This window comes from Dysidea avara, chromosome 5 (assembly GCF_963678975.1).
Source record: "Dysidea avara chromosome 5, odDysAvar1.4, whole genome shotgun sequence".
Classification (NCBI taxonomy): Eukaryota; Metazoa; Porifera; class Demospongiae; order Dictyoceratida; family Dysideidae; genus Dysidea; species Dysidea avara.
The window spans coordinates 29,062,307-29,084,068 of NC_089276.1; the positions used below are offsets into that span (position 1 = coordinate 29,062,307).

Sequence of the window (21,762 nt, forward strand, 5' to 3'; positions counted from 1 at the left end):
GTGTGTGTAATATTTACAGGTTAAAGAAGCTTTTCTAGAAATACCAAGGTGATTCCCCCTTTTATACCTAATCAATTGAACCATTGAAATAGTACCAGTTTTACATAGAGTAAAAATGGAAGAAGCAGCTATGCATTAGTTAAAATGACATTTTTAATACTGTAACTTTGCATAACTGTAACATTTATGTAATGAAACTGGTCTAAAGGTTGTAAAAAAATAATTTCACAGCAGCTTGCATGCATTTGACATTAGCACATTTCCTATAAATACGCAGCAAAGGTTATTGGTGGAGGTTGCTACTATATAAACCTGTAATTTATGGAACATTCATGGATTTTTCTTTTGTGATAACATTATGGTTACTAGTTTGACAATATATTTATACGAAGGCTGTTAGGACTCTATGTGCACTCTATGTCTTTCTAACATGACCCATCCATCTGTCCTCAGGTATGAAGTTAGTACACATTTGGGTAAGGTGTGCCAATTTAGTTGCTGTTAAGGCTCTCTTTTTATTTAGTGTAATATAGTTTTCAGTTTCACAAGGAACAACTGAAGTTTCTGGTGAAACTCCTGGATTTAGTGGCATAGTTGACTTCTGTGCTACTCCACCATGGCAGTAGTCACGAACAAGCATAGTAGCAGCTCCTGTCTCAGGGGATCTTACAATAACAAAATCATGTAGGTCGCGGATTCCTGGTAACTTAGAATATTTGAGAGCTACAGCATCTCTCCAATTTTGAATTGATCTTCCTTCCTCCAACACAGCTATAACATTTTCAGATTGAGACATAACCGTGACTAATTCTTGGGTGCTGAACACATCAGCAGAATTGTATGATTTTGCTGTGATTGAGAAAAGTCGATCTACGACAAACTTTGTGTGCCCTGCAATGAGAAAAGATACTCGTAAATAATCAAGAACTTTCTGCTGCACCATTTTCATAGCCCAGCCCATAAAGTACGCATTTTTATTAGTACTTCCAGTGTTATCAAGAAAAATATGGATACGCTTAACCCATGATGGCAAACAGCTGGTATTTCTGATGTACTGGGTCAAAAGAGATATTGTATGATCAGTGTTCTTTGGCCCAACTATCTCATCAAAAACACAAATTGTAGAATGACCATGTCAATGGTCAACAATACCAAAGATGTCATTTGACAACTTTTGCAAGTAATACGTGCTGCCAGGTTGGGGTGACAGTCCCCAATATGGCACAAGTTTTTGCATCTGATAGTCCGCACTTAAGACAAGAGTAAAATTATGATACAAATTTTCCAGCTTTTCATTTTCTTCTGGATTTCTGATTTCTTTTGATTCAAGTACACAGATGGTTTCCCAGTCTTCATGACAACGACTTGTAATGTCTTTGTAGTATTCATGTGACTTTCTTGAAAGTTCATGATGAGCTTCTAAAACTGAGGAAATCTGTGCTATATCACTTTCAAGTTGATGCTGTTGACTGCCATCAGCAGATCCTGTTTGTCGGATTCTGTTCAGGATTGTTTGTTTAGACCTTAACAATTCCTTCTTTTTTGCACAAGTGTCACAATAATCTGATTTGTGTGGGTAAATAGTATGTTTAGATCTCTCCTTTTTGAGCCAAGTTGATGCAGAATAATTTGATATCGTAGGTTTTCCTAGTTCAGATTGTGTACGGTTAAATTTCCCTAGTAATGATTGTTTAAGTCGTTCTTCAAAATTGCTTACTTCAACCTTTGGTGTTTGGAATTTAGGTAAAAAGAAGTGAAGTCGCTGATGTACTATCAGCACTGCGTCCATTAGGCTGAGAATTCAAGTCTATAAACATTAGGTAATCCTTCTTAGCTTCACTTTTTGCAGCATGTGATGGTTTACCAGCATGGTCATGTTTTTCATGAGGATATTGCACTGTGACGGTACTAGAATCATCAAGTAATTTCCATCATGCCATAAAAGACAATTCACAGCCTTGGGGCATAACAACGTACTGGCTTAAATTCTTATCCATAACTTCAGATTTGGACATTGAACGGAGTGGTTCAGCGTATTGATTTCTCTTGACTGTTTGTTGCCTAGATAGTCATTGAAATGATATTCCAAGGGCATGGTGCACACATTTACAACAAAACAGATAGTTACCAACAGCATCGAATACATTGCTACACAGCCATTCATTCTGTTTAACTAAATCTCTATACTGCTGAGGTTCTGGCTTTTTGGGATGAGGATTAATAGATTTTCTTTTCTTAAGGTCACTCACTTGCCTCTTCATACTCGCAAAAGTATCAGCATACTTTTGTAAAACAGGAGCACAACTTTTACAAACATTTATATTCCACTGACTTTGTTCACTGTGACATGACATTGAGTTACTATTAGATAAAGATGGCTCACGAGCTGAATCACTATCTTCAAAAGACCGTCGCAGTTCTCTTGATACATGATAAGGCTTTCTTGATACCCCTATAAGGTACCTTTGCTTTTTCTTCTTGAATGTGTGAAAGAAGAACCAGTAGGAACAGCAATTTCTTCTTCGGATTCATCGCACAACAAATCACCATCAGTTAACGAATTACAAGAGCTGTCACTAACAACTGACTCATCCAACAAGCTGCTTATTCCTCGCTTCTCTCCTACAGTAACAGGAGTAATAGACGCCATTCCAACAAAATTTTCTTTGTTTACAACAATTCTTTTATTTTAATGCAGCGCAAATATAGTAGCGTGTATTGGCACCAAATTTGGAATATACTAAAAATAGGGTTGGCTAAACATAGAAACCAAAAAGGAGATTAATGCGACTATGCGATGAAAAGTTATGGCGTTACAATTCAGCAGTAAATTTGAGAGTTATCAAGACATTTTTTCTGATAAATGCAAACTGTGCGTAAGCTCCCGTTTTTACTATATGCAGTCACATTTATGCAAACTACTGTAGTTAGATACTCTTTCACAATGTAGCGAACCCTATTTAAATAACAATTAGTTATAATATGAAAGCCAATACTTTGTTGTAATCATTCACTTTTATTATATTAGCGCATATAATAGTTCGTTTACACATACATGTAGAAAATTTGTGTACAAATAGCAGTAATTATCATGGACACATGCAGATGCTAACTCTTACAACAATATACATCAAATCATATCTGTAGTAGCTAACTAGATACTATCTAATATTTTTTCAGCTGCAGGAACACCATCCAGTGTACCACCACAGCATCATCATCCAGTTCATCTATCCAGCACTACCATCACTGAACTTCAGTCAACACCATCCAGTGTATCCAATGTACCATCCAGTAGCACCACTTCTAGTACAACTGTGACATTTGCACACTTCAGCACTGTCAGTGAGGCATTTGCTTTTCTCACATCCAGATTGAGATCACAGTTAACTAAAGCAGATTTCTGTGACATCAAAAGGGTATGTATTGAGCAAACGCAAAGCCCAAGTGGGGCACAGCTTCCACCTGAACTTATAGAGAAAGTCAAATCATGTGAGCACATTAATCCTCTTTTTGATACTCTTGCAGAATCTGCTTACTGGAGTTGGATTGATATACGACTTCTTAATGTAATGGCTGCTGCTTCTGGACTTCTTGAAAGCATTGAACTTCTTTCAAGCTACAAACAAGCAGTGTTTTCAAGAAAATTAATTGATTTGCTACCAAATGCTCCTAGCAAAAAGGTCAAAGAGGAGTACTACAGCAAACTTGTCACCAAAATAAACAAAGATGCCAAAGACATAACTGTGGCTGAATTGTTAGAGTTTCAAGCTTTGCTGGAAAAAGTTATCTTGGTTATACAGAAAGGAGTTTGCACAGTGGAACATTTAGAGAGTGGTTGCATAGAGGTCCACTGGTACATTCCTACCCATTGTGTGGATAGTGCATATCAGTCAGCATCTACCAGATGTCACATGTTTAATGAAATTCACTTGTTATGGCTTCAAATAGCACACTATCCAGTAATTCATGATCCACTGACCACAATACCTGTTGATATGTCAACTCCACCTCCTCCAGATAGAGCTGGTAAGTGGTCCACTAAATATGCGTCATAAATAATCTGAAACTTTTGTGCATGTAGCAACAGTCAAGGATTTCATTGACCACTACTATGATTATTTGTCAGTCAACATGAATACTGAGGTGGCTGTACCACTGATGATATCTCAACAGCTACTCAGTGAAGATGTTGTTATGACAGCTCAAAGTAGTTACCACAAGAGCTGTCTGATCTTACAACAAGTTCGACTGATGGATACAAAGACACTGATGTCATTCTGTCAGATGCTGAAAGCAAGTCATAGTCAGCATATAGGAGAAACCCTTATAAATGGTGAGCAAACTATTCTGTAGTTACACACTCATACATACTTTCAAGTGTTTAAACTAATCAATTTACTTATGGCCACCCTCTACTACAAACCACACTCTAGAAACATTTTAAAATATCACAAGCAATGGTAGAAAAACTGTATTTCTTGTCATTGTATACAAGATTAGCTCTAGGTGTGTTTAAACATGTGGTTTATACAGTATAAACTTTCTTCAATCTTTATATAACTTTATTCATTAAAAAATATTTAAAATTCACATATCATCATTCTCACCCTCTCTACCACTCATATGCATGTTAGTATTTTTGAAATGGACTGTCCTATACAGACAATTTATCACTGTTTTACATTTCAGCACTTGAGGCTACTCCGGTAATTGACTCTGCCATCACCGATGACACTGTTGAGCATGCTCAGCAGCTTGGCACTGCTGCTATACAGCAAATGGATAGAGAAGACCTTCACACTGTTGGCGATATGTTTGAGCCTTCTTCCATTGTTACATGTTTCTTTGATATGATGGCCCAGTTAGCAGAAGTATTGCAGTCGTTGAGTCCAAAGATACTTGCTAATCATTGTGGTATATTGAGAGCTAGTGAAAAAGCTAATATTAAGCTATTCCAAGCCAGTTCTATGATTGCACTCAAAGAAATTAAAAGCACTCCATTACTTTTACATAAGCTTGCTCCATTTACAAATTGGATGGACCACTCCATACTCACGGCGGTAGTTGAAGTTTGCAATGTTCCTGAAGCTGCAGCACTTCTGGCCCAGTTTGACGGTAGGATTGATACATCCCAGCCAGTCACACAGTATCCCATACCATCACCATCTCATCAAATGGTGCCATATGATACCAGTACACACACTGTACTGGTTGTTCAGCTTAACTTGCAATTGCACCAGACCACTCTCCAGAGTGTACTCAATGCACGATCACTGATACAAGAGAAATGTGAGGTTACTCCTCATTGTTTACAGCTACTGGCAGTAGCAAAGACTAGCCACACAATCATCTACTGGACTATTCCTAAACATGTGGCTTCTCTGATTATTTCAAATGTGTATAAATACCAGAGCTACCTTTACCAAAATGGTATACAACAAGTTGCAATCTACCCTGGAACGATATTAGTTACTGGTACAAATGTTCCTACTGTGGGACCATTTTCATTCTTTGCTAAGGTGAGCTCAATGATCACACTGCAAATGTACTGTACCATTGTTTATTACAGGCAACCAGTGACACAAGTGACAGTCTTAAGATGCAAATATACCAATTAGAGGTAACAAAAAATTTATGCTTATAGAATTTGATGTATCGATCTAAACATACTGGTATTGTGTTTGTATAGGAGATTCCTAAAAAGATCAACACAATGCAAGATCAACTGCTACAAACTAGGAAGGAACACAATGCCACAATCAAACAGCTAAATGAAATAGCTGTTCAAATGGATGAGAGAATAACCACTTTATCTCAAGCACGTTCATCTGAACCAGTTACAAAAGTATTTTGGCACAATGTATGTACTGAGTGCATTTCAATGAATTTTATAGAAATCGTCTGATGCTTCAAGCAACTCAACAAAATGGTCTCTGGCATCCTTTGATACAGTAGATACTTTGAAAACTGTAAGTTGACATAGTATAATGAGAATCATGTGACATCAATGTCAATATAGATTCAGTCACAACAGGACCAGTTGATAGTTCAGTTGAGAGAGAGTAAAGAATTGGAGAGGTTACTGAAGGAAAAGATAGTCAAAGAAAAGCAAAAGTACTCCAACCTTCGGGAGCAGTACAAAGAGTTACAGAACACCCTACCAGTTGACCATCCACCAGAATTATCATTGGACACATCACAACAAGAGGAAGATGAATCTTTAGACAAACAAGAAGAGATGCAAAGTTCACAGTTACAAGTACTTGATGAAGAAACACAAACTGAACTGACTAAATTACAATCAGTAATGGAAAATGTGAGCTCTAGTCTTGAAAAAGTTGAAGTGATAATGAAGTATTGGAGTGAAAAGGTAATATTGCTATACATAACTGTGTATTTGTATGTATTTAGCAGATCATAAATAAACAGATTACGGATCAACAGGCACATCCAACTGCTCCTTGTAAATATAGAACAAAATCTAATAAGCAAAAAAAAAAAAATCATTTTTACATGAGCATACATTCTTTACCTTCCAACATAAAGTATCTGTAAACAACATTACATTGTGCACACTTCAGTATTAAAGTTGCTAAAACATGCATGGACTTGAAATTTGTAAACTTTAGAACAATAAGATGAGTGTGCTCCAGTTCTCAGTGCTACCAAACTGTTTTCCAAAGACAGCTATTATACTATAGGCTTGATATACATACTATTGTACACCATTATTAATCCTGCCGTACAGCATACCTGCTATTATATAGCATACCCTGTGAAAAGACTTCCTGGTAAGCAGTGTATATTACACTGACAAGTGTACTTGTAAAGCACAAGCTAAATAGCTATAGTGTATCAATAGCTTCTAATATCGAGCTGATAACGGTAGCCTTAGTGATGAATGTAGCAACAGTGTTTAACTCAGTTTCATATTTTCCATATTACTGTATATGTCTCAGTGTAACCAAGAGTTTGTAATATAATCCTACAACATTTTGAACTCTTGGTGCAACTGTTCAGTCTTTCCCACAGTTGCTGTGCTCATTTGAGCTGGGCATATATATAAATATATATATATATAACATGATCTGTTAGTCTGCAATACACGATCTGCTATATACCTTGCATAACTATTAATTAAAATTATTGTACTCTTTAGACTTCAAAGAGTCCACAGTCACCAATGAAGGATCAAGAAAAAGTGAAGGAGTCTAGTGAGACCCTACCACTACAGTCAGAGAAAGGAAAGAATCTTTTACAGATGCAACTGAAGACAATGATTTCAAATTTGTCAAATGTAGAGGTCAGTAAAAGTTATGAACTAAATACATGGCAGGTACCAATAGTGAACAGTATTGACAACTTTACAGCATATGCGTGTTGCATGTAATTCCACATGTGTGAACTCAACACGTACATGTGTGTCATCTCTTGTACATGCCAACACACACGTGAAGGCAGTACCACCACACACATGATGCATGCAGTCTGTAGCACATATGTCGTTTGAACAAAATTACAATAGCTACGGTACACATGTAGCTAAAGAACACTTGCATGGCTCATAATGTAGCTAGTTGCTGTAATACATACTGTAGCTATCTAAATGCCAGCACGAAATAAGTAATTCAAGTATGATACATTCTTTCACTGCAGATCACGACTGGTGTATCCTGTGCACACCAGCATTAGCCACAGAATAGAATGTAGCATGGGTGTGGCAATAGTGCTCTGCGATATATCGGTAATACCGTTTATCATGATAAATTATCATAACCGATTATCATACAGTGACAGCATTTGATAACCGATATATCGAAATACTGGTATATCGATGAATACCAGTATATGATTGTGTTTAACCCAGCCTTTGGTGTTTAATTATCCAATTTTTTGATGGTTTAGCAGACACGCCCTAAACAAAACTTGAGGTTCTCACATTACAACACATGCTCACTTGTACTGAACTATATATTTTTTGTTTTTTGGGATGATACCGCTTCATACTAGGCCCAAGAAATGATGCAATTAGTTACAATAACAAGCTAACTATATACCGATATACCGCAATATTTTCCTACTACTAATACCGTGTATTCAAATTTCAATACCGCTGAGCTCTATGTGGCACATGTACAGCTGCTATGTTGTATAATACAACTGTAACACTGGAAAGCAGTGCCATGGATCCATGTCATTAACCTAGCGATTTTCTCACTTTAAGTAGTGACTGCCAACTCACCTTATGTGGAGCCATAGACCTTGATTAGGATCTCCAATGATAAACTGTATAGAGTATACATATATTGTTAAAATATTTGGATGTAAACAATCAATTAGTGTATCACGTGACCACCATACCGACTGCTTGCTTACAAGGCTTTTGGTAACGGTAGAGATACAGTAATATAACATTTGAATATTGTTCATAAAAGTCCAGAGATTATATCCTTGAATTTACTTCTTGATATTCAGATTTTAGCTACAGGCTCCAGTGAGATGATCATGCCAGTAAAGATGGATTTTTCAAGTACACGCATGTCATGTTTAGTACCAAGTGTGCACCCTGGATTTGTGAAGTAATATTTGAGTGGTACTGTAAGTGTCACATAGCAAAACTTTTTTTTTCATTTGCGTGGGTAGGGCACAACTCACACTCACAAAAAAGCGGTCTGGGGCCTTGCAAGACTGTAGTTGCAGTATGTATGGGTAGCATCTATATAACAAAGATTTACCATCAAAGTTCATTTATAGACTACAGTGTATTTTTTTGCCCTCTGCAAAATGTTGATCTTCAGATGGAAATCAAGCAGCTAAAGTTACAAACAACAGAAAGGACAATTGGATCAACTTACGAAACTAATACAGTTAGTAGGTAGGGACCCGCCGATTATGCTCATAATTTTACCTATTATGCTATGCTGCACTGCTCAAAAATTTATCTATTATGCTTAAATTTATGCTCAATACTTACCCTTTATGCTCAAATTATGCCCAATTATTTATGCCTCAGTTCTCATGCTCTGCTAATAATTTCCAATTTATGGATAAATAATAAGTGGCTGAAGCACAAACTTACTTGTCAAAATGCATATCACAGAAAAGATCGATATACTCTAATAGAACAGTCAGCTATGTGATTGTTCTATTAGAGTTACTGACTGTTCTATTAGAGTATATCGATCTTTCTGTGATAGCTATTTTGATAAGCAAGAATTCATACTATTACACAAATATTCTACCTATTATGCTAGCATTATGCTCAATGCTTTCAGACACCTATTATGCTCATAATTATGCCAGCATAATCGGCGGGTCCCTATTAGTAGGTGGTGGTCAGAACCTTGAGGAGGTAATATGTACAATTGGCATTCCTTCAATATCCAAGCCAACATTTATCGAGAAGCTCTTGGTATCAGCTTTTGAAGACTACCTAAATGGATAAATGTTGCAAGCTGGAAGAGAGGAGAGAGAATAATTGAGAGGTCCCATGGGCATTCTTACAATGCAAAGTTCTGGAGTCATAGTTGGTGCTGCTACAAAAAGCTTTTGTACATAGGTATAAAAATTGGTACTGTGCAGTATGCTATATATCATAAAAGAAACATACCAAGCGCCACCTTATCACAAATGCTTTAAAACCTGTTCGGGATCATCTACATCAACGTAAGCAGATATTGCCACAGGATTTAGACAATTTGAGTATGCACATGTTCTATACATTGGAGTATTGGACACGGAAGCCCCATTCCTTATACAATACAAAAAGAGTTGAGCCACCTAGAGATGGTTGAGTGTGCAAACCACACCATATCAAATGTTTTCATGGTTAATTGGAATAACTAGCAAAGGACTTTTCATCTTTCCATGGACAAAGTCCAAATCTGTAATCATGAAAATCACACAGGGTGCTTGATATGCTATTCAGTGTAACAAAGCTGCAGAATGATCTTTGAGCAAGTTCAAATCAATACCTAGGATACCATAAAGATTGTGATCCATCCTGATGTTTAGAAAGCACTATAAATTAATTGACTTGCCACCTAACCTCCTCTTTGAGCTGGTGACCATCTCGCAAACAACGTAGCTCAGCTCATAAGTGGCAGCACAACCAACTTGAGTGAATGTCACATTTTGATCAGACCCAAAATGGATGGAGGTAAGCAGGATCATTACAGCTGACAGCAGAACCATGCATAACTTTAGGTCAGAGACCACTTAGAAGTACCTGTTTAGTAGGCCTGAGCCTATTATGCTCAAAAATGTATCTATTATTCCTTCCAGAATTTCCCAAAAATTCTCCCATTATTGTATCTAGCCTATTATTCCAAAATCATTCAGTTTCTTTGGCTAGTCACTTAGTTTTCAAGTTTTCAAGATGCTGCTATAAGTAGTTTTGTCAGAACTGATTAATAGCCATATGAAGTTTCCATTTTACACATCATTTTTCTGGCTATAAGTACAGTAGTCTGCAAAAAAAAGTTTACATTTTGCAATTGTGATTACGCTGTAGTAGCGTAATTACAAAGCGTAATTACGAATTATGCTCTATTGGTAACTATGATTATATTGTAAATATGGCTGGTGAAAAACTACTTTTTTGCATAATTATGGATTACGGTCAAAATGTAATTACAGTACAAACATGGTAATTACTTAGTAATCACACCGTAATTACAATTATGAAACGTAAACTTTTTTTTGCAACCTACTGTAGTTACAACAGACATAGAATAGCTATCTGCAGCAATAATTCGTGTTTTCAATATTAGTGTAGCTGTAGCCACATACTAGCAATATGTTCAAAGATTTGAAGAAGATACACTGGTATAAAAGATGTACAAGTTTCAGTATTGCAGATAATCATGCAGTTAAATCCCTGATACTGGCTGCAGATTGTTAACTGATCTGACTGCTCTATTAAAGTATTTGAGTGTTCTATTAAAGTATATCGATCTTTTAGAGGTTTATCAGTCCCAGCACTCCTTTTTTATTCAATTGTTATTTCAACAGGGAGGCAGCATCAGCCGAAGCTGTTTTTCAGCTACGCCCTGCACAAAAACGTACATCATAAACACACACATATATACAGTAATTACTTATGTACAAACTAACATCACTAAAATGTTCTTAACTATTTCGAAATTGAGTAAATGTTGTTGAGTCATATAAGACTGTTGGCAGAGCATTCCACAAGATGGTTCCACGATAATAGAAACTGCGTTTCCCGTTTGTTTGTGGAACAAACAAATGATTTACATTTCTGCTTGCATGCCTATAACAATGTCAGCTAATATCATTCTTAGTAGCTTAATTCTTTCTTCTAGCTAATCAAGGAGACACGCCCCTTAATTCCACCGATTTTTCCCGTGGACATCCGATAATTCTAAAATTATGCCTGCAATCACCCTATATTTCTAGAGTTATTCTCACAAAATTGGTGACCTACTATTGTCAAAATTATGCTGGCATAATAGCAGCAGGCCTACTGTTTTGATCCTGTTCAACTAAAATTTCAGATGTGTATAGGAAAGCCAGCGAAGATTGCAGCTACTACTGGTGTAAATTATGGATCAGAAGCAATCACTCAATCAACTCCAGTCAAGAAGAGTTGCAACATATCTGTAATGAATACTCAAAATCTTTAACAATTCTCAGTGGAACAAGCTGCTGAACTCACCAGAGTAACTAGATCAAGATCCATCCCTCAACAGTCTATGGCAGCAACTCAGAAGACCACACCTGACAGCATCTATATTTGACACTGCCATGAAAACATATGAAAAAATTAGAAGAAACTACCACCGGGTACAATTCCAGTACTACAATGGGGATGATCACATGACAACACCACAAGGCAGTGATACTTTACATAGCTCAGATTGCCAAGCAGTTTGGACCACTAAACAAAGTCAGCAGAATTGGTATCTACATATGTACCACAGATCCACAGTTGGCTGCTTTTCCTAATAGTGTTGTAGAAGATTCTACCCAAGGTTAAGGAAGATTGGTCTATTGGAAATAAGCAGCCATATTCTGGTAGACTAATGACGCACGCCAGGAAATTCACCAGTTTTGTATATAGTTCTTTAACAGATGGTCAAGTCATGCTAACAAAAGTACCAACTACTATTACCAGGTGCAAAGCCAATCAAAAAATTATACAGTTACCCTTGTGTGGCTTCCTTATCTAACATCTTCACAGAAAATTAAATGCAATGAAAACTTTAAACCATGGTGTATCCCAAGAGTATACAGATACATCTCTTTTCAGAGAATATCTACTTTCAGAGTTAGCCAATTGTGTTTTGTAGTTAGTCAGCCAATCCAATGACTTCAGTCACCGTGAACAGTATATTATCGACTTCTTTGTACTGTATTGTAAATATCTAGAATTGTAATATTTATACCACCAATATACGTACCATACTTATACTATAAATCATACTTCATTCATCACATTAAGTTCAACATGAAGAGAACAATCACCAGCTACAATAGTTATGCTTTAAAAGATATGTAACAAGAGTGGCTCATAAGATGCTACAGACACACTTACATAAACAACTCCTTAATGCTCATTGAAGACTAGATTATGAATACTAAGTTGTAGTGAGACACAACTGACACACATATATATATATATATACCACTTTCACACCTCACTTCAAAGGGAAGAGAAGGTGTATTAGTGCTATAATAGCACTGCTATGAGTGCTCAGGAATGCATGAACGAGAAATGGAGGTAGTATATACAAGTTATATCCCTCCTAGGAGGGATATGACTTGTATATACTACCTCCTATTCTCATTAATGCATTCCAAGCATTCTCAGAAATTGTCTGATTTCTTTGATGAAACTGTGTGATCTCCTCTGCTTTAATATAGTGACACTTCACAGGATTCACAGGATTGAGAGTGGGTTTTAGTTTTGCAAAGTGAGCCAAAGCATAGATCATGGACTTGGGAAAGAAGATAGTTCGCTGTTTTACTGAATGAAGAAGGTCATGGGTCAGTTTATATCATGCTGTTTTGATTGCATTGACGTGGCGATGTCCAGACACTGGGGGTAGCGCTAATTTATTTGGCCATTAGCATTAGCTAACATATTCACTACCTTAGTTTATTCATGGCTAGTAAAGTAAGTACTTTAGTGCACTTGAATCATCTTTATATTGCTGTTTTGACACCTGGCACGATGTCACACCTGCATAGTGACTGGGTGTGGTGCTTAATTGACTACACCATTATAGCGTTATAAACATATTCACTGCTTCAGTTTATTCTTGGCTAGTATAGTAAGTACTTTACAGTGCACTTAAGTTTCATTATGAGCTGTTCAGCTCGCATTTGGGCTTCCTGTGTTTAATTGCGTACCCACAATCGAAGTGATCTGCACACTCGTGTCGATACACTTACGTTCGGCCTCTCAGCAGCGCCTTGTCGTTGCTCTTACGACGTTATCCACAATTGAAATTCACATAGTCCCATATAAAGACACTTGTGAAGCATTCCTGCAGTTTCCCACACTTGCAGGTGAGTCACCCAAGTGGAATATATTAGTTGTAACATCGGCACTTGTGATTTGCCTGAAATATATGCACTCGCACTCAGGCTGTGCCCTCATGCTCATGCATATATTTCAGGCAAATCACAAGTGCCCATGTTACAACTACTACATATCATCAGTAATAATAGTTGAGTATACTTCGAGGATGCCATAACTCGCTCCACAAGAAACGCCACAAAGATACAAATAGAAGGAACAAACGGTCCACTTCTCTTTGGTCATATGTAAAAATGTTAGTAAAATACATGTGCGTGACATGTTATGTTACATAATCATGCACAATGCATTGTTGAAACTTCTTTGATTTTCAAAATAATTATCAGAATAACTTATTAAATTTCATAGTAGAAGATTAAAGGTATATGTGGTCCACGCATATCATTGTAATGATTCAAACTTGAAAGTACAGTATTTTCAATACAGGATCCTGAAGTCTCATGTTGCTTCTGCACCAATTTTCCTGCTAGAAAGTCACTCTTGAACCTTCACTGTTAATAATGAAATGTAATAAATGCACAACAGTACATGTTTTGTACTTGAATATTATGGTAGTGATACTGAATTCAATAATAACTTGGAAATTATCAATTATTAAATGTAATTGATTGAATAGGCATCAACTTAACCGCCACCTTAAACAACATACAGACACCAAGACACACAGCAGTGTGTCATGTGGCCAAGAAAGCCAGTGCGCCACACTGCGACAGGAAGAAATAAAACAGCATTTTCATGCATGCATAGCTCCATGGCTCCTTCTCCAAAGCACACCATTCTTGCATCCGCCAGGTAGGGTAGGTCACACATCATATATTTATTAAATTTGCAACAGCCATTTGCAAGATATGAGCATTCAAAGTTTCATTTTAATTTCTTCATTTTTTCTTCTTATGCCATACGAGAGCTACAGGGGATTTAATTTCTTTTTGTACACTTTGAAAAATTACTATAAAACGTAAACATGTAATTCGACTGCCTTGATCTTTGGCAGAAATGAAGAGCATACAAAGTGTGAATTCATGTACCAAGTTTGCTGTGAATCTGATGAATATCCAAAGAGTTATGAACATTTATTAATTAAAAAAGGTAAACACAAGACTACAGGGTAAACTGAGTATGTAAAATTGGTGTGCAAGTAGACTGATCATCGTAGCAGTATCTTTGAAAGCAATAGAGTTACAGCTACAAAGTTATATAGCAAAACCAAATAAGTGCAAAATTGTGGGATCAAGACTCTCTAATAAAGCAGTCACCGCAGGGTAAAAAGCTGCACAAAAACTTTAACATCTACATCCTTAACCACTGAATCACTGCTATCTTGGCTGATCACCTTACTTAATTTCTGCTTTACAAATGAAAATCCTAGTTTAAATCTGCTTATAAATAAATGTTTGTTATTTCATAGATCTATCGATTAAAGTGCTACAGGTAGATTGTTCTAGAACATTCTATGTATGTTCTATTAGAAGTCCTCAAAAAGTGCACTCTATTAGAGTATTACAATAATATTAACAAATAGTGAAGTAAATCATGCAATACAATACATTTATAAGTCTGTCTTCAATAGTGTCTATATCGAAAAGAAGAAATGGGAGTACAAAGCAAACCAGAAGTCAGCAGTAGTCTGGTATTGGGGCCTTATAAAGTACAAAAAGAAGTGAAATCCTCACAAAAACAGCCAAGCTGTGAAAAATGGCGTAGCCTTATGGTGGCGTTTACCTCAAAATTTCTGGTTTGAAGGATATTTTAAAAATACAGTTGTGAACACATATGGATAGCTACACTAAAGCAAACACCGTCACATTGTAGACCAGCTCTTTATCTACATGCTGATTTGTATGGCCATTAGATATTGAACAACGATACACAACAAGCTGATTGTAAGAGCATGCAAAAAAATTTTTCGGCATCAGTTTACCAAAAGCTTGTTGCATACTATGGCAAAGTAAAATGTAGTCACTGTCTCTGGGAAAACCAGTCTTATCGCCCATGGTCCCTAGCCCACCCCCCATAAGGGGGCCAAGTGCAAACCTGGCCTGCTTGCTTGTATGCCACCCAACCACCCCCGAGCTCTTAATGCAGGCGTGCCGGGCTCCTGCACCTGACCCTAAAGGAGGGAAGGGGATCTCTGACACAAACACATGCACATTTATATCTACGTAACCATACATACCATACATTTATTTGTGTATTTGCATGGCTTAATTACCAGCGTGCTTACTCATACTCAGGTGGTGCTGTTTAATGTTTGCTGATCTGCCATGCTAACTTTAGAGTGAAAAAGGGAAACTAAGGAATCATTGAGCAGAATTGCTTAATTTATTTGGCTGCGCAGTTGATGACACGTGTTATGGATTATACAGTAAAATTCAATTAATTTTATTGTTTAGCAAGCAGCAGCAGGAGCCTACATGTGTACAACAGCATATTCGGGATAGACATGCAGAGCAATGATAGCAGCTGCGGTGGGAACCCAAAAGTGTACAACAGCTACAGTGTATGTGGGATAGGTAAAGCAATCATGCAAAGCAATCATGCAAAGCAATAGTAACAGTGACAGCAGCAGCAGCAGTGGGAACCCGCATGTGTACAACAGCTACAATGATAGCAACAGCAGCAACAGCAAGAACAGCAGCAACAGCAAGAACAGCAGCAGCAGCAGTGGGAGCCCACATATGTACAACAGTTATGTGGGGTAGGTAAAGTAGCCATGCAGAGCAATGATAGCAGCAGCAATGGTAGGAACCCACATGTGTACAACACCGGTGTGGGGTAGGTAAAGCAGTAATGCAAGCTATGATAGTAGCAGCAGCAATGGAAACCCACAAGTGTACAACAGCATATGCGGGATAGGTAACGCAGTCATGCAAAGCAATAATAGCAGCAGTAGCAGCGATGGAAATGTACCTATGTACAGAGCTAAGCAGAGAAGCAGCTATGCAGTGAAATTTATGGCAGAGCCCACGTGCCAACAACTGTGATGCTCACGCAATATTGCATTCTTAGTTTAGCCATCTAGGCTATGGTAACATAGACCACAGCGTCTGGCGGGTAGGTACTGATCTTATGCCTTAGTAAGCAATACATTGCACCCAATTTTTCCCCAATTTTTTTGTTATTTAGAGTTTGTGGCTGCCCCTTGTCACTGTGATACATACATATCAAAGGTTTAATGTCAGTGCATATACATACCAATTGGCACACTATAAGTCCTATATTACCCAACCATTTACATTAGTGTAATGGTGAATAACATGTGATCATAACTATTATTTACATTATCTGTTCTCGGTACCATTTGTTGATGGCTAAATAGGCAAGGTTCTTAACGATGATGGCAGCTGCAGTGGGAACCCACAGCAGGAGTAGCAAGGCATAGTTAAACCTTGTAATTTGTAACCCAAATGTATTAACTGACAAAAAAACACACACTGGTAGCATCAACTGCAGCAATATAGTAAAGTAATTATGTTAATGGATGTTTAGGCAACTGCAAACTGGGTTCTGAGAAAGTAGTGATAGTCTGACCTCTGTGCTATCCATCCAGAAATAGCTGCTGGTTGGCCACCAGAGGGTTGCATCCATTTGGTTTGTATGCACTTAGTGCCGATTGGTGCAATTGATTCGCACAATTGCTGGTATGTACTACTAAACATATTATGTTTCATTGCCAACTAAGGCTACGAGCATGCCAAATACAAAGGCCCACTGTATGTAATCAAATTAATAGTACGCAACTATGACGGCACAAGCAGCCATGATGATGCAAGCAGCCATGACAACACATGCAGCCATGACGACGACAGCAGCCAGGCCGGCCAATTCAAGCAGCCATGATTCAGTAGCTATGACAACATAAGCAGCCATGCCAACACAGGCAGCTATGATGATGTGAGCAGCCATGATGATGCAAGCAGCCATGACAACACAGGCAGCCATGATGATGTGAGCAGCCATGACAATGCAAGCAGCCATGACGATGCAAACAGCCATGACGATGCAAGCAGCCAGGATGACGCGAGCAGCCATAATGACACAAAACAGCCATGACGATGCAAGCAACTATGACAACGCAATCAGCCATGACAATGCAAGCAGCCTTGATGATGAAAGCAGCCATAATGACACAAACAGCCATCATGATGAAACCAGCTATGACAATGCAAGCAGCTATTATGATGCAAGCAACTATTATGATGCAAGCAGCCATGATGACTCAAGTAGCTATGATGATACAAGCAACCACGATGACACAAGCAGCCATGATGACCCAAGATACAAGCAGCCATGATGATACAAGCAGCCATGATGACACAAGCAGCCATGACAAAGCAAGCAGCCAGGACAACGCAAGCAGCCATGACAACACAAGCAGCCATAATGACCTGACAACACAAGCAGCCATGATGACTCAAGCAGCTATTATGATACAAGCAGCCATGATGACCCAAGATACAAGCAGCCATGATGACCCAAGATACAAGCAGCCATGATGACACAAGCAGCCATAATGATGCAAGCAGCCATAATAATGCAAGCAGCCATGATGACCTAAGATACAAGCAGCCATAGTCACACGAAACAGCTATGACGATGCATGATGACTCAAGCAGCTGTGATGATACAGCAGCCATGGTGACCCAAGATACAAGCAGCCATGATGATACAAGCAGCCATAATGACATAAAACAGCCATGACGATGCAAGCAACCGTAACGATGTATGCAGCCATGATGACTCAAGCAGCTATGATGACCCAAGATACAAGCAGCTATGATGACCCAAGATACAAGCAGCTATGACGATACAAGCAGCAATGATGATGCAAGCAGCCAGGATAACACAAGCAGCCATGACAACGTAAACAGCCATGACGATGCAAGCAGCCATGACAATTCAAGCAGCCATGATGATGCAAGCAGCCATGATGACTCAAGTACAAGCAACCATGATGACACGTAGCCATGACAACAATTATGACATAAATGATACATTATGAAGGTGCACATGGGCTGCAAGGATGCATGCACCATTATCATTACAAGGTGCCAGCTACCCAAATATCGATAAGAACTTAATACACTTTATTGTTTCAGTTAATGTGGGTAACAGACACCAGATCTGTTAAGAAATGCAGGGCTCGTGATTAGAGCTGGGCGATATTCCGATATTTATCGATATCGACGATATTAAGAACTGGCGGTATTAAATTTACTACTGACGGTATTATCGAATCATCACGTGCATCATACGTTTCCATCACGTGCGTAAGCATAATGGCGTCTGACGATGAGGAAGTCGAAGTTGACACCACTGAAAGAGACAACGAGGAGACCGATAGTGATGCTGTACTTGTTTCAAAAAGGAAAGCCAAAGCATTTGTGTGGAAGTATTTCGGCTTCGAAACAGATGGAAATGGCCGTCCTCTCTGTGTCGATTTACCGAAGTGTCGCTTGTGCCCAAACCATACAACGGTCGCTGCGAAGGATTCGAATACTTCGAATTTATACAGCCATTTGAAAACCAAGCATCCTGAGGAGTATGCTCTAGCATGTCAAGCTAGCAAGAAGAAAAGCAAAAGTTTCAGCACAGAGGAAGCAGCCGCTCCGAAGTTAACACTCTTAGATTCATGGGATAAGCGCCGACCTTTGTCATCATCGTCAAGAGAGCACAAAACTTTGACTAACGCTGTCACATACTGCCTTGCAAGAGACATGCTACCATTGTCCACTGTAGACAAGCCAGGCTTCCGGAAGATGTTACAACAATTTAATCCAAAGTATCAACTACCCACTCGTAAACACTTTACTAAAGTGGCAGTACCAGCACTAGTCAATGAGGTCAAAAGTGAAATTGAAGAAAAGATTAAAATCAAACAGTTGGACTACTATTCTGCTACTACAGATCTATGGACCTCAGCTGCTGGAGACCCGTATATGACTTTTACTGTCCATTTTATAGATGCCAACTGGGATTTAAAATCATATTGCCTCCAAACTCACTACCTTCCCATGGACCACACTGGGACAAACATTGCTGAGGCTCTTGAGGAAACCATACAGCAATGGGGCCTTGAAGTAGAGAAGCTGGTAGGAATCACTACTGATAGTGGTTCCAACATCAAGCTGGCATGTGACCTGCTTAATTGGAATAGGTTGAGTTGTTTTGGTCACAACTTAAATCTAGCTGTGGGAAAGGGATTAAATGATGCAAGGGTACAACGTACCCTCAGGGTTGTTAGAAGTGCTGTAGCTGCATTTTCAAGGAGTTGGAAGAAGCAGAGAGACTTGGTTATTGCACAAGAACAAAGGGGGCTAGAAATTCACAAGCTAAAGGTTGACGTAGTGACACGATGGGGCTTTGCATATGACATGGTTGAAAGAATGTTGGAGCAAATGGATGCTGTGAGAAATGTTCTTAGTGAAGACAGAGCCTCATCACCCTCATGGCAAGATCGAGATGTTTTGCAGTCTATTGCTGCTGCTCTAAAAGGATTGAAAACCATGACGGATGCACTTGCTGCTGAAAAGTGTGTTACAGTTTCTGCAGTGAAGCCATTGTTGAGTCATTTAGCAGAGGAAGTGCTTGTGGCAGAAAATGATGACACTGACCTGACAAAGGAAATGAAGAAAAGGATAAAGGATGATTTAGAAGCAAGATATGATGATCCAGAACTCACCTTTCTCCTAGAACTTTCTTCATTTCTAGATCCTAGATTCAAGCTCAACTATGTCAGCAATAGAGCAGAAATTTTAGAAGAGGTAGAGAAGGAAATGAGAGATTTGACTGACCGTTCAGTGGATGATTCATCACACTTACCTTCAAGTTCACAGTCTGGTAGTTCAGGAATGGCAGCTCCACCATCTAAGAAAGCAAAAGGACTAAGCAAGGTTCTTGGTCGCTGTTTGGGCAATAGTCAGTCGGTTCAGCTGACCCCTCGCCAGCAAGTAAAGCAAGAGTTGGATCAGTATTTAAGTCATCCGCAGCTAGATGTTGAAGCGTCTCCTCTTGACTGGTGGAAGATTGAAGCTGTTAGATACCCAAATGTGGCAAAGCTAGCACATAAATATCTGTGTTTGTGTGCAACAAGTGTAGCCGCTGAGCGTGTGTTCAGCTGTGGAGGCCACATTGTTTCTGACAGAAGGACATGTCTGAAACCAGAAAGAGTTGACAACTTGGTATTTTTGGCTCTAAACATGAAAAACTAGTGTTGTCTCAGTTGTACCACTTATGTAGTTATCTGATTGTCATGATAGTTCATAAGGTTTGTAAATTTTGAAACTTGTACCATGTTAGATGTTGTATGTAACCTATAGTAGTTATCTTGATGGTTTGTAAACTTGTATTACTACAACTTGTAATGTCAGACATGTACCCTATAGAAGAGAAAATAACAAGTAATATTGATTAAATAACATAAAATTATACAATGGTAATATTGCAACACAATATATCGGGATATTTAGTATTATCGTCAAAAACTATGATATGATATATCGCTTTGAAATTTTGGGATATCGCCCAGCTCTACTCGTGATACAAATTCCTGACACATAGCCCATTGTTAGATATGGCCATACCGGGTTTGGTAATAATTGGGATATTAAGTGCTTCAAAATAATAGCAGTTGTACAGCAGTTTTGATGCTGTGACAAACAGCACTGATGCCATCAGGAAGCAAAACTGCGAATTGCAGTGCATTTGCGATGATCACTACTGTGCCATGGCTTGTAATATGGTGCTTGAGTTTCAGAACAAATTTCCTGAAAACCTACAGTGGGTCACAGATATACCATGTCAGCCTGACCAAACATGGACGCCAAGTGGGGCAGAAAGCCAAGCAGGGCAGGGGGTATATATAGCAGCTTGCTGATCAGCGCTCTGCTTGTATTATAATGAAGCAGTGGTCATGGCAATGAAACAATGGCAGGACTACCACAAATGAGGGCTTGCTGCTTCATTGAAGCTGCACAGGAGTAGACACTGACATGCCAAAAGGAGTGAACCAACCAGGGCTGAAGTTGACATTAAGCAATCAGCAGCACAAGCACTCAAATAAAATTTGCTTCGAGTGCTGGTGTCCAAGACACCAGTAGTTCAACTGACCTGACATCAAGCAAATGTAAAGCAAGCTGATAAAAACAGCTGAACCAAACACTTCCCTCAACTAAAATTGCATGATAAGCATT

General features: G+C 38.5%; 1 protein-coding gene across 1 annotated transcript in view; it reads left to right on the forward strand.

Annotated features, from left to right (window-relative positions):
• LOC136255168 (uncharacterized) overlaps positions 1 to 21,762 on the forward strand; it is a 132,115-nt gene that overhangs the window by 85,381 nt on the left and 24,972 nt on the right. Inside the window, exons 5-12 of the mRNA XM_066047887.1 lie at positions 3,181 to 4,029; positions 4,085 to 4,336; positions 4,693 to 5,522; positions 5,573 to 5,623; positions 5,693 to 5,848; positions 5,898 to 5,972; positions 6,023 to 6,373; positions 7,163 to 7,306. Coding sequence (XP_065903959.1) covers positions 3,181 to 4,029; positions 4,085 to 4,336; positions 4,693 to 5,522; positions 5,573 to 5,623; positions 5,693 to 5,848; positions 5,898 to 5,972; positions 6,023 to 6,373; positions 7,163 to 7,306 — 2,708 coding nt within the window. The remainder of the gene's footprint in view (positions 1 to 3,180; positions 4,030 to 4,084; positions 4,337 to 4,692; positions 5,523 to 5,572; positions 5,624 to 5,692; positions 5,849 to 5,897; positions 5,973 to 6,022; positions 6,374 to 7,162; positions 7,307 to 21,762) is intronic.